At 38.0% G+C, this 15,041-nt stretch overlaps 1 protein-coding gene across 2 annotated transcripts in view; it reads right to left on the bottom strand.

Annotated features, from left to right (window-relative positions):
- Nucleotides 1-15,041, bottom strand: part of ASAP2 (ArfGAP with SH3 domain, ankyrin repeat and PH domain 2) — a 90,830-nt gene that overhangs the window by 43,407 nt on the left and 32,382 nt on the right. For both annotated transcript variants that reach the window (XM_074581796.1, XM_074581797.1), the window contains exons 4-5: nt 10,545-10,619; nt 8,901-8,950 (exon numbers count right to left, since the gene is read on the bottom strand). In XM_074581796.1, coding sequence (XP_074437897.1) covers nt 8,901-8,950; nt 10,545-10,619 — 125 coding nt within the window. The remainder of the gene's footprint in view (nt 1-8,900; nt 8,951-10,544; nt 10,620-15,041) is intronic.

The raw sequence follows: 15,041 nt of genomic DNA, 5'->3' as shown, positions 1-15,041 counted from the left end.
TATGTTATAAGGTGTCCCTAGATGTTAGGTAAACCAAAAGACAATACTGCCAAAGAGTCAAACATTATGCACAATATTACAGCATACGTCGTTTTAAGAAATTCAATTCCTTCTAAAGAAAGAGCTAGATTTCGGTGAAAGAGTCCTTTCTACTCTTTAAAGGATAAATCATACTCCACAGGCAAAAAGTAGTTAAACCAAGACTAAAGTGTAACGACATCTACCAAGTAATTCACAGAAATAAGACACCCTTGAAGCCAGCTGCTGGAGCTTCAGGCTCCACGGCTTCAAAAATTTCAGAGATGCTTTACAAAAAAACCCAACCATCTCTTGTTGACAAGCACCAGAGATACACGATGGTGCATTTCACATTTGCATTTCCTTATTATTGGTGCTTTTAGTCTCTATGTACATTTTCAGCTTTGTAATCCTGAATTTAACCTGTTGTTTTTCTACAGTAATATGCTACCTCCAATCTGACTGATACTACAGAGCACTTTGTTTCTAGGGAAACAAAGAAACTGTGTACAGCAGTGTTGCAGGCAAATCTTCGGAGTGCTAAAGGTTGGCTGTGTTTCCTATCCACATGCAAGGGTCAACTCAGCTTCAAGTGTCACTCTACAGTGACATTAACCAAATCCTGCTGGCAAAGACAGTTCTACGAGGTACCATTGTGGGATTTCCAAATTTTGCAGGGTATTCAGGTTTTCCAGGCAGATCAATTACATAAAATTAATAAGAAAATTAGGAAAACTAGAAAAATCCTCTAGAAGCAATAAGAAAGATGCAAATGTTTTGTAAAGCTGATGTTCTTGAAGCTCATGCAGCACATGTCACGTATATAGACTTTGCTGACTAAGATTAAAATCGGAGCACACTTCAGTCCATTTACAACACAGCTGCACATGGCTAATATACTGTGAGCTCAGATTTGTGTAACAGACAAATAAAGCTGAAACACAGGATGAAAAATTACAACAGAAAAGTCGATCAGATACAAAATAAATGGTCCTGCCCATTCAGTTTCTACTATATGACTATTTTTACAGCTCCAATGTGAAAACCAACTGTTTTTTCAGTATAAATTTTAATTTGTATTTCAAAGAAATCAATTTTGTCATACATATGATAGCATAAATAAACATCAAAGTAGGCTTTTTTTTTTAAACTTTAAAAAGGACAGGACCTATTTTACTCTTTAACATGCCAAAGACAGGTGTTTATTTTCAGACAATGAACAAGGGTAAACAACTAGAACACCCTGCGTACATGCAGCAGTAGTGAACTGGCTGGCTGGGCAGCCATTCTGTCCTTCTTCCTCTCCTTCTCCATACAGCAGTAACCCAGGCTGAGTCTGGGTACGTACATGAGAAGGAGCAGAGATTGGGAATAGCACCTGGGAGGCACAGACTTAAATGGGGAGCACTCTGGAAAATTAAGTGCTTCCAAGGGCTATTTTGTCTGACACAATAATATTACGCATTTTAATTTCAAATGTCCTTTCTTTGTCTAGACTTCCTTTTCAGCCCGAGAGTCCAACCTCAGCTCTGGCACCCTAGCCTTTCAGTGGAAGACCTACATTTTACCCTACTACCTGCCAAGGTTGATAGTAAAGCACGACTCTCTTATCACCCAAGTCTTGAATGAAGAAGTTATCTTTTCCCTTTGAAAATGCTGGAAAGCTTTTCCCCTTTGGTCATCCTGCACTAGAGGATGGGGGAGAAGAGGGCAGAGCCGGCAAAACACATCCAAATCATTTCAGTATTTCATCCATAATATCTGCAGACCCATTCAAAGCTTTTTCCATTTAATTTGCAGGTAATCTCTTTCAAAATAAAAACACTTAGTATGAAATCTCAGGCTCAAAGCAGCATATTGTGGATGTTGTTTACCTAGACTTTAGCAAAGCCTTAGACACCATTTTCCCCAGCATTCTACTGGAGAAACTGGGTGCTCATGGCTTGGATGGGTGTACTCTTCGCTGGGTAAAAGACTAGCTGTATGTCTGGGTCCAAAGAGTGGTGGTGAATGGAGTTAAATCCAGTTGGTGGCCGGTCACGAGTGGCGTTCCCCAGGGATCACTACCGGGGCCAGTTCTCTTCAATATCTTTATCAGTGATCTGGATGAGAGATCAAGTGCACCCTCAGTAAGTTTGCAGATGACACCAAGTTGGGCGGGAATGTTGATCTGCTTGAGGGTAGGTTGGCTTTGCAGAGACATCCGGACAGGCTGGATTGATGGGCCGAGGCCAACTGTATGAGGTTTAATAAGGCCAAGTGCCGGGTCCTGCACTTGGGTCACAACAACCCCATGCAGCACTACAGGCTTGGGGAAGAGTGGCTGGAAAGCTGCCTGGTGGAAAAGGACCTGGGGCTGTTGGTTGACAGCCAGCTGAATATGAGCCAGCAGTGTGCCCAGGTGGCCAAGAAGGCCAACAGCATCCTAGTCTGTATCAGGAACAGTGTGGTGAGTAGGACTAGGGAAAGGATCGTCCCCCTGTACTCGGCACTGGTGAGGTCCCACCTCGAGTCCTGTGTCCGGTTTTGGGCCCCTCACCACAAAAAAGACATTGAGGTGCTGGAGCAGTTCCAGAGAAGGACAACAAAGCTGGTGAGGGGTCTGGAGTCTACGAGAAGTGGCTGAGGGAGCTGGGGTTGTTTAGCCTGGAGAAAAGGAGTCTGAGGTGAGACCTTATTGCTTTCTGCAACTACCTGAAAGGACGGTGTAGCCAAGTGGGGGTTGGTCTCTTCTCCCAAGTAACAGGCAACAGGGCAAGAAAAAATGGCCTCAAGTTGTATCAGGGGAGATTTAGACTGGATAGTAGGAAAAATTTCTTCACTGAAAAAGCTATTAAGCATTGGAACCGGCTGCCCAGGGGAGTGGTTGAGTCCCCATCCCTGGAGGTACGTGTAGACGTGGCACTTAGGGACTTGGTTTAGTGGTGAACTTGGCAGTGTTAGGTTTACGGTTGGACTTGATGATCTTAAAAGTCTTTTCCAACCTAAATGATTATATTATTCTATTCTATGACTCTATATTAAAGCTACCTCATTTAGCACTTTCATTCTATGCCACTATTTTCAAGATGCGACCTCCGCTTTGTCTTATGTACATGCTTTAAAAGGAAATGAGGCAGAAATACCTACAGTCTATGAATATCAATGATCTACTGAGTCAAGTTAGAGCTCTGAAGAAGTAATTTGAGAAAATTTGCATATTTTTCAGGTAAGTTTTTTTATATATTATTTAAAAAATTATTTTACCAAACCGGAAATATCATCACTTAATCAAATTGTTATTTGATTAACGTCTTTACAGAAGCCTGCAGAATTTGTTCATTCTTCCATTGGCTTCAAATGGTTCAGAAACAAATCATTAATGATAGTTATATCCAGATACAAGTGTTTGCATTTCCACACTGTAACGTAATGCACCCCAGCCTACTGCCTTGATCTCATAATCTCATAAGCACATTCAAACAACTTGTTCTCTTCACTCACTTGTGCATAACAGACCTCATGCCCGGCTTTTCCAAGGAGAACGGCGAAGAAGGAGAGGGAGCCAGCCTTCCCAGGAAAAGCTTGTTAGTTTTCATTAAACATTTACGTTTCATAGCATTAGCACAACACTTACTAGCTAAGGACTTCTGAAGATAATATATATTTACAGGCCTAAAAGTAAGACACCTTTATTAAAAAAATTAACATTTCTTTCTTTTCAGGAAAGACAGGTTTATGTCTGGAATACAGACACTACTATTCAGCTAAAAAATGAGTAAATAACATGCTTCAGTAAGTTAATGCTTGTATTTCCTGTGAAAAATTAATACAATGTCTTTACCTCAAAATCTACCACAACAGGATGGATTAAACTGAAGAATGTGGGTGAAATCTGGCTTGCCGCCTTGTTGATTATGGTCTGCCTGCTGGGAGAATGAGCAGTTTTTATGACATGTGTACTCCTTCCCCATATGCTCCCCCGGCGTGTCTGCCGTTAGTGTTTAAGTACGTTGGGGAAAGCAACTGCCTCAAAACAAAAAGAGCCCAGTCTGCACCAATTCTACCCAAAGGACACAGACAGACTAATCCCGCTGCGGTGCCGTGGTGGCAGTTCTTATATGGGAAACAAAGGCTGTAACTGAGGTCCTAAGAGAAATGCACTGCTTTTAACTACTTTAAAGTTTTAAACACATTTTAAAATCTTTATGGCTTCAACTGAAGCATGTTAATGACTGATGGTGAGAAAAGATGAATTATTCATGAATGTCACCTCAGGATGTTCCCAGCTTTTTGATGGAGGTAGGCTTGCATAAAGCTCCGGGGTTATTTGCTCCTCTTACTCCCTTATTCGAAAACAGTCCCAAGGTATTAAGAAAAATGTATCCACCCTCCCTCAGTTACTTCGGCTCAGGTGATGTTCAGGAAAATACCCCGAGAAGTTAGGCAGCTACAGAGTGAAGAAGTTGCATAATAATCAACACTGATGGACGGTGATCCATGAGTTTAAGAATGGATCTGAACATCACTCTCCCAAAGAAAACTAGATACATAGTAATTTTTAAGCACACTTAATTACATACAGAGCTTGAAGTAGCATCCCAGAAATTGCTATGGGGAAAAAGCAAGACAAACGCCATTTTTGAATTAACTGAATTTCTTTTCAAATAGGTCACACCTGGGTATATTAGCACCAGATATGTCATCACAAAGGTGCAAGTAAGAGAGATGAGATATTGAGGCAAATAAGCTCCAATTCTTCCTTATAAAGACAGCCTACCGAGACAGAAATCAGGATGAAGATACTGTTACTTCTACACAGACTACAAAAATACCACTTTGATATCTGATGCTTAGCTTCACAGGTCTGTACTTGTGACTAGGAAATGCAGATGAACGGTATGATTTTAAGCATATGATACAGAGGGATATGCAGATAAAGAGTAGCCAAGCAGCCTTTACAGTTTTGTCAACCTAAAGGGAAGAGAAAAAGAAAGGAAAAAAACAAAGAACTAAAAGGCACAGTCCAAAAAAGGAGTCATCGAAGGTAAGAGACTGAAGAAGGCTGAGCAAACCTCTGGCTATCAACACCTACCATCCACCATCCCACTCTGGCAGCACAAGCTGTAGGTGAGGCTGAGCTCAGCTCTCCCAGTCCCTTTGCCCTTTTTGTCAAGGCAGAGACTGTGAAGCTATTACCACAAAGAAATTCAATTCACGATCAAGAATTCTTGAGATGACTCAGTGTCTACCCACTGCTACAGATGACCAAAATGCACAGCTATAAGGAAGTTCAGATCCATTTCGGACAGCCACAGAATCAAAACAGTTATTATCTCAAGAAGCCTCAGTGGCATATATAATAGCAACCCAGAAAAACCTCGCTGTTTTTCTATGTCCAAAATTCAGTAGATGATAAAGCAGACTGGAACAGATTCAGGCTCGAATTAAAATTCTCACCTTCAAAATCACATCATTAAACTTCCCGTCTCTGATTCGTAAAGATCAACGCCTAATAACGACAGCTGGCAACTTCTCAATTTTTCTGGGAACTGATCTTATGTGCAAGAGGATCTGACAAATCCCACAGTCCTGCTGCAGGGGCAGGGGTCTTGAGGAAGTTCCAGTCTGAATTTAACTCAACAGAACTATGCAAAATTGGTTTGCTCCTTGGGTAGAATTGAGGCAGCTTGCACTGAAAAACAATATTCCCCAACTGCCAAACTTAAGTCACAATAAGTAACTTCTGCTGTTGTAAATCAATCAGACACACGCACAAAAAAAGCCCCTTGTTTTAAAGAATTTTCCTGTACATAGAATTCCCAGGCTCCCTATCCCAAGCCTCAAGCAGATGATCCTTTGGTCTTGATCAAAGTGAAGGAGTTCAACAGGCTAGACTAAGAGCTTTAAACTCTAGAATATTGATGGGAACTTTCATCTAACCACTTAAAAAAACTAGAGCACAAATAAATTGTACCAGCCCACCACCAGGAAATATCACGGAAAATGGTAATGGATCTGAAAGAATTTCCTGATGAACACATGCTACCTTCTGTTTTTGCATGTTGAATAACCTGACACATAAATAGCTTAGAAATAAGCATTGTCAAGGAGGTGTGCTTCATTTGTTAAAAAAAACTTGCAGAAACTAGAGGTAACATGTAAAGAGGTATCTCCTTCCAGCGGAAAAAGGAACCTGTCTCAGATCAAAACCCAAGTGTCTAATTTGAAAGCAAAGTCATAGAGTAGGCTTTCTAAAGGACTGTTGGTTAAAAGGAAAAGAAAAAACAAACCACAACCAAACCTCATGATATCATACAAGCAACATTGGATTCAATCCCACAGACAGAAAATAAACATGTCAACATCACATTTTCAGATCCTGAACAAAATAACATACACAACAATGTTTCCAAGTATCTACTGTCCTTAAACTCAAATGAGAATCCCCAAATATGCAGATTCAAATACATTTTCTATGGCATTTTTACTTCTCAAGTACTTAACTAGGTTAAAAAAGCAAGTAAAAATATTTCTGGAACACCTGACTCTGAAAGACTCTGAAACAGACCACCTGCTCTGACCAAACTGAGGATCTAAGTATAAATCTTTACATTGCTGCAACATACTCATCCTGGTGAATATTCTATCAGAAATTCTAAAAGCATCAGAGATCTTGGTCCAGTAGTAACAGCGTTCTTGGTATGTGTCCCAGCAGCGTGCAAATGTATTTTAAATTCTGCACATAAATTTTGTGGGATGTCACTATGAAGGAGTTACACGTAAGTAAACAAGCATTCAGATCCAGCAATCAAGCACAGGTAGACAATAGCAGACTAAATTACAGGACTGTTCTTTATGGCCCATCCTCAGAGATCAACTACTGCTATGGGCAATGGTTAGAAATCTTAATTACTTCAACAGCCGATAGCTGGCACGGCACCAAATTCACTGATATTAAGAACACGAAACACTGGAGCCATCACAGTGTTCCAAGGATTCAGACTGGAGGTTTATCTCAACTTTTCAGAATGTCTTGTTATGAAAATCCAGCTGTAGCGAGGCAGTTTCAAAAACCAAAAGCCACTCAGGTCTTCTTCACAACTGAGCCTAGAAAGCAGTAATTAGACCGTTCTTATTCACAAAAGGAATGAAATTTAACTAACTTGCTAAACTTGTTGCTTTTTTAAGTAAACCACCTACAGGAATAATTTCTGAAGTCTGTTTGCACACAACAGTGGGTACCAACCAGATAATCATTATAACTTTGTGCAATTAAAAAAAAAATTAAAAAATAGTGCTAGATTCTCAGCCAATCTAGGTGGCTGGGGATCTGCAAGCTATTTATGTTAAACAGTGTCATCATATATGATTCTTCTGGACCTGTACCATTAGAAATGGCCTGACACATGCAGCACCATTTCAGAAGATCAAAGATGATGGATGTGTGACATGAAATTTAGCCAATAGCCACAATCCAGGTAACACTAGAACAAGCAATAAAACCCACTATAAGATTCTGTTTCAGAGATTATTGGCTGTGCTGATACAATTGACTTGGTCAAGCCAGGAAACAACTGTTCTGATGTAGGGCACTAAACCACTTGAAGATTTACAAGATACCAAAATTAATTATGTTTGATTTTAGTTGCTCAGCTTTGTTGACTCATTTGATTAATTTAGCTGGATATAAAATTCTGCTATGAAAACTAATTTTATAGCTGTTTATAATGTGCATCAGGCACCTTCAAAAAAGTGTCCTATAGCAAACTGGGCTGAACGCTCAGCATGAGACATAGTTGACAAGACTCACATAGGTATTCATCCACTTCCAGTGCACAAGACACTTGCTAAGAGCATCCAACCTTGGCATGAAATGCAGAAAATACCTATATCTTTAAATAAACTGCACTAATTAAATGTGGTTTCCCAAGGTTACTGGATCAATCTGGAATCATGGGCAGTTTTGGATTGGTAGCAGCAAAAAAATTCATGCCCCCACCAGCCTTACCACCTCGTTGGTAAGTGCCAAAGGCTCAGCGTCAAATAACGTATTCCTGGAGACCTCAAGCATAGGGCATGGTCTCATGAGACACACTAGAGCCAAAGATGTTAAAGAGTCATTACAAGAGTTTTAGGCTAACAAATCCAGTACTAAATCTTGACTTGCATAATCTTGACATTTTTTGTTAAGACATTTGAAAACACTCAGGCACAAAGTATATAATTTCTTCTGTGCTCTTCTGACTAAAGAAACTTGCTAATTATAGTGAATTAGTCACTGATGAGGAGAAGAAAAAAAAACAGCAACAACAAATGCTTAAAAGGACATCAAGTACAATTATGTTGCTGCACTTTTGGTAGTTAAAGATGAAAACATAGGGTAGCTAACTTTTCCTTTTATATAGTACTGCCCTCCAAAAGTAGAGGAGGACAGAAAAGGAAGTAGATTTTCTCATTTAGTAGATTACAGGTAGTAATATGGACACTATTAAAAATGAAAAAAAAATATTTCCCAATTAAAGCAAAACTTTCTCAATTGAAGTATAAGAATTTGCAGTGGAAGAACATACACTGAGACGTTATGCTCATTACTTGGAACTTCATTAAGCAAAGAGGTCTACCACAGACACGAACTGTCACACACTAACACATACACACACACAAAAGACAATTTTGTCTTGAAATAAGTTGCATGTTACAGAATTTGAAATGATTGTGTCTATGCACTTGTATTTTCACACAGTTCCAGGTTTTAAGAAAAAAAAAAAAAAAAGAAGAAAAAAAAAAAAAAAGCTCAGCTTCCCAGCTAGGACTTTGGGCTGGGACCTTAACATTAAATAATGACCTTTATAGATTTCAGTTATACTTCCCTTTTAAATAAAAGTTTAAAAGATACATACACTTTTGTTTCATAGTCCTTCCAAGCTTTATCAAAGGGTTTTTTCAAGTCCTGTCATGAAAAAGAAAAAAATACAGTTAGTTATTTACATGAAAAATATGGTGGATCTAATGATGAAGACACACCTTGGCCATTTGCAGAGCCAACTAGAATAAGGGACTCCACCCTTTCTTGAATAGCTCGCCTAAGGATTGTGTAAAAGCAATCTCACACGTAGGAAAAACAATCTTGTACACAGAATTAATACACTCATGTTTTTAAAAGCATCTCTAGGATGCTTTTTACTATGCTTTTTACAGCTCCATTTTACTCCTTAAAAGGTATAACCACATGTCATCCCAAGAGCACGCTATGCAATTAATCCAATCTATTTTCTCATCATTCCATCGCTGGCTCCACTGGAAAGAGGCACCTGTCCTGAGGCTGTGGCATAGCCTTGGCTGAGGACTTGATTCATCCCACTGAAGATAAAGAAATCAATTTCCCACTGACTTAATGGGAACAGTATAGGCCATACGGCTCGACATAACTAATTCTGTTAAAATTTTGAAACACTTATGTTCCAAATCCCTTTATTTTTTCCCTCCGAAGAAGCCAATTTGGATAAAATGATCATAACAGGTTTTAAAATTGTTTCACTGATATCTAAAAATGCAGCAGTTGAAATTCTGCTGGAGTTCAAGAGATTAGCAACTACCAAAAAAAAAAAAAAAAAAAAAAAATCGCTGTTAACTGTCAGGCACTGGAAAAACTTTGCAACTACAGGTTAGGAACTAATTCTTACATGTCAGCTAGTTATTTCAACAGTTTTGAAATTAATCAAAGTGGCATTTGATTATTTTTTTAAGTCGGGAACACGGGGCAAACATTGCATTGTAATAAATGTATTTATTGGACATAGAAAAAGAGAAGAACAAGAGGAGTGAAATGTGGTAAGCAAGCAACACAAAGATGATAAGCCTATCTTACTAAATAATCTTTTTATCCTCCAGTAATTTATGGAGGCCATTTTTAGTCTATGTACATTTTTCTTCTTCGTTCGATGTCCAAGAACAATAGCTGCCAGTGGCTTCCTGTTTGCTCAGTAGTAAATGAAGCATAAGCCAAATAAGTTTGTTGGCCATAGGCTTTAAAATTTATTATAAACATATTATCCTTTGAGTCCTAAGTTATTATTATTTGAAATATGAAATACCCGCAGGGCACAAACAGATCCCAGCTTTGTTAAGAAAATTCCTATGCTCATGCAGTCTAATGTGTCTTTCTTAATAATCTCTATAGTTCCAGGTAAGTTTAGAATGCTAAATAAATATATTAATAATAATCCTTTCAAATAAAGTACTACCCCTTCCACAATTAAGTAAATATCTAAATTCTTACACCTCTTTCTCTGCTGCCCTCAGGGCTGTTTTTAAAGCTTCTCAAATATTGTTTTGTATACATAGTCAAGAGCATGCTGTATGTGAAACCACAAACAGAAGGGATGATTCAATTCACAAAAAAAAAAATTAAAAATTTCTTTTGTTTATTAAGCTAATACATTAATTTAGTATCCCACGCTTTCCATCAAATAAGATTAATATGCTAGCTCAATTTATTTATGTACCAACAATGATATATATAAATATTAAGAACAAAAACATACCCCTTTTACTCCTTTCAGATCTCCCTTCAGCAAACTGTCTAATGGAAAAGTGATTATGTTGTTCATATTCTGAATCTGTAACAAGAAAATTACATCAAAATATTTAACATATTTTAACACAGAACATACTTTTTGAAATGTGTGAATTGAGACAGTGTTCCCCAAGGAAATCTTAGATATTATTTTCCTAACCCTGCTTTATGAAGATGTTTATCAGTACAGCCAGTAACCAAAGATGGAGGCAATGTGAGTTAATTAAACTTACTCTGGAAACACTGTAACCCAAGCCAGCAGGAAATCTGCAGAATTACTGCTGATGATAAATATTTCATCCAACACTGACTGCAAAGTAAGACCACTAATTTTTACATTGCTTGAATTCACTGTTTAAATGATACGAAAACAATCATGCAATTTTTCAGCCCTTACATATTTCAAGTTCATCTGTATATTTTAAATTAATCTTGTTTATTTTCCATTCTCTTCAGACCTATTTCATAAAACATATCTGCTATTCTCACAATACATGGCATCTTATTCTGACAGAAGTTATAAAGACAAAAAATGCTGGCCTGTAAAAAAGCCAATATTCAAATATTTTCTATGTATTTTTAAAAAGTAATACATCTGCCTTGTTTATCTCATACAAACTTTGAAACAAGGATTTTATGAGGTCTTGAGTATGCAAGTAATTCAAGAGTAAACAAGTAATTCAAGATGAAAAAAATTTCAAATGAAGACAACAGTAAAATAATTACAGTTTTAGATAAGTATCTGCAAGATAGTGTTTTGATAAGGAAAAAGACTGAAGAAAGACAGTAGGAATAAGAGAGTAACTAATATACACTAGTATACACAGTAGGAAAAGAAAGACTTTATGTCTAATCTTCTGTGATTCAAGGTATGGGCCATGATGTCTATGCACAGTCTAAACTATAACAATTCAAATGGATTGCACTGAAGAGTAAAAATCAGTATGGAAAAAAACTCAGAATAACTTTTACAGCTGTTTTGTGAAGGTTGCCTTTGGATGCATTTCTTTTTTTGGTGTTATTGTTAGCTGTTCTTTTAAAATGCAATTTTTTCAAGAAGCACTGAAATGCATATGGATTTCAAAGGTTCAAAGTACAGAAAGAACTTTGCACCATGTAGGAACAGATGTTTCTGTTTCTTCAGGAACATCAAAGTCCCTTCTAGAGTAACTCATCCAGAGAAGAAAGGACACTAACAGGAACTTCAAGAAAAAAGTATTTTCAGTTATGATGCTTCAGCCTCCCCAGAATGGAAAAATACAGAACATTATCACCCTATAGTTACTTGGTGGCCTCACTAGAACAGACTCAGAGGTCCCATCCCCAGTGGTACTCAACAGCTGCTATTAAAATAAAGCTCCCAAACCCCAACCCTTCCTCTTCAAAGATACTACCTTACTATATTTGCTTGAAATTTTAGCCCAGCAATCACAGAGAAAGTGAACATCCATCAATTTTTGAGCTTAAACAGATTGCCTCTTCATGGGAAGGTTGAAGAAATATAGAAAATATGGGTTTCTAAGACAGAGGGAACACACACACACCTATGGGCACGCACATCCAGAATGGCTATCCAGGTAGAGAAGCAGAAGAGGTCTCCTCTAAGATCTCATCCTTTGCACAGTTTTCTACTTCGTTATTCTACTGTATTAGTATGTTACAGTCAAATGTCTAATCTAAAGATCAATACTTTCACTGCCTCCAGTTAATTATTCTTCAAATCCAGACAATTCAGCACAAAGCAAGAGTAAAGCATTTCTCAACAGCAGACTCAAGACAAGTAGTTTTTCCTTAAGTCAGAAAGAAAGAATGTCAGGCCCCCAAATATTAACCCAGCAGTTCTGGATGTTCCTGAAATTTCAAATCATGGGGCCTAAAGTCCAAAGTGACTTTAAAAGAATTGGAGAAAAAACTCAACATGCTTTTTAAAAGTTTGCAGAAAGTTTGCCCATTCAAATTAATTCCTTCTATGTGCTATCACCTGTGTATTACTACCAGTCTATTGTATTCCCTGTGCTCCTATTTTACTTGCAACAAATGTAAACATACATAATGCATGAAGTTGTCATTATTAACCCAGTTAGATGAATCATACTTGCTCATATTTCTAAATCAGCAAGCAGGATACAGAAGAAAGATCTTACATGTTTTTCCCCTCTTTCTTGAGAGGTTTGAGCTGAACTATCTAAAAATATAGACCCATTTTTGGCATGCAGAGAAGCATTAATATGCTGCAGCTCCTATTTTGTGTGTATACGGGGAGCTAAAATGTACACAACAGCCTCTACATTTGGACTATTTTATATTTTAAAATATTCTTTAAAAAAGAGACATGCACAAAGGTGCAGGAAAGCTTCACAGAAATTAAAGTCATCCAGTGTCAGAGGAACACTAGTAAGTTTCATGTGTTTTTAAAAAAAGAAAGAAAATAAAATAGTTGACCTGGTTTCCACTTCCAGCACTGCTGCTTTGTCAGACTAGCGGTTTTCCTCTGACAGTTTCCAGTAAGATAAGATGACAGAGACAGGGTAATAAATTAAAACTTCTTAAGTTGGAGAAGGCTCAGAGGAGGAGAAGGAGAAATGGCAGGAGGGAGAATGTAAAAATAAACAAACATGTAGCTGCCAGAAGCAATGGTGGAGGCAACATGCAAGCCAACATTTGCAAAGGGGAATGAAGATTTTCAAGTAGTGTAAGAGCCAATGGCTAAACACTGAAGTTTTTCATTTGCCAGCCCTCCTGGTCATTTTAATGAGTCTTTTTCAGAACAGCTTCAGACAGTGAAGTACTACAGTACTTCAACAGGTTTTGTTGTTTTCTAAATCTAAAGGAGAAAAAGTTAAAAACTTTTCTTAACATGCAGATAAACAGAGTGGACATTAAAACATTTTTAATTTAAACTAAAATTCAGGCAGTCAAACAGCATATGATATGACTCCTATTGCCATTACTAAATTGTAGATGTAGTCCATGTACATGGCTGTGGGCTTCTCAAGCACCAATGAAGTTGGGTGTGCACAAGTGACAGTAGTACTGCCTGCTGACAAATCACTGTTTAAGCTATTTTCATTTTTTTTATGGCAACTACTATCGGGTTGAATACTTTTCCAAGTTTTCCCAGTGGTGTGAGCTTTAGTAGGACAATGTCAATCAACACAGCAGGGTGCAAATGGAAATCAGAACATCCGCTATAGATGAGAAACAGTTTGTTTGTCTGAACTTTGAGCTTTTAGCATCTAACCCCAAGACTTCAGAAATTCATGTAATATACAGACTTGTAGTGCAAACTTTCATCTTCGCACCACACCTCCTTCCCATGCAGAAGGCCAAAACGCTGCCCTTCTGCTGTCCTCAGCCCCTGCCACACCTGCAGCGCGGTGGTGCGTCCCACAGCACAAACGGCATCCCACCAGGCTGGTGGATGAGGTGGGACATCACCCACCACCCGTGGGGGCCATAGGAAAAATGACTCCAGCAAAGCAGCAGCTGAACACGACTAAGTGCCCATGTGGAGCTGCTGGCTCACCTGCCTAGAAAAATGCCCTCACACAAGATATCGAGTGTTGCCACCATTTGGGAACAGTCCCTGTACCACCAGACACAGGCTGGCAACTCTTCTATTAGAAAGTGCAAATGCAAAATGACAGGAAACACCTTTTTAAAGGTATTCTTAAAAGCATAAGGTGAAGAATTTTAAAAGCAAAGGAAGAAAAAGACTTGAGGTTATTCCAGCCCATCTTCCTTGCCAACGGAGAATTCCCAACTGCACAGTTTCTAACCTAGGTTAAAACACCTAAGTGGTAGGCTTCCACCACTTTCTCTGGGACACTTCATCTAATATTTTTACAGTGAGATCCCATTTATATGCAATTTCTTATTTTCCTCTTCCACGATCACAGTTATTTGTGAGGCAAACCATACATTTCCAATTCTTCTAAGCTTTCTTCATAAATCAACCTATTCAAGCCCTTATCATTTTTTTGTTACTGTCCTCTGAATTTCTTCCAGTTGGATCAATATCTTTTTGGCAAAGAAATAAAAATAAGATTCCAGGTGGAGCTGAACCCATGCCACTACAGAGGAATTATTACGTCTTGGTTTATATCTTTACAAGTGTAAATCAAACAGTACTCTTATTTTTTTTCCTCTCACCATTAAGCCAATCTTTCCTTGGGTGTACCAGTGAAAAACAGGAACAACACAACTTAAATCATTAAGTTTAACATATAATACTCCAACCTCAAATATATACATCTGTAGCTTTTTATATACACTTAACTGAGTCCTTCTAAACATAACGTGGTTGTGAAGGTTCAGCCACTAAACATATTTTTAAAACCTTAGTCTGACCTATTATCCCAGAAAGAAAATTGTGAGCATAAATTTCTTAAGTTCATCATACAATACAGAAAATATATTTCCTTCAGTTTTGTCATTTGTTACCTTTTATATTTAAGCAAATCTC

This window comes from Larus michahellis, chromosome 3, assembly GCF_964199755.1.
Source record: "Larus michahellis chromosome 3, bLarMic1.1, whole genome shotgun sequence".
NCBI classification, from domain to species: domain Eukaryota; kingdom Metazoa; phylum Chordata; class Aves; order Charadriiformes; family Laridae; genus Larus; species Larus michahellis.
This window is presented reverse-complemented; position numbering and strand designations above follow the sequence as displayed.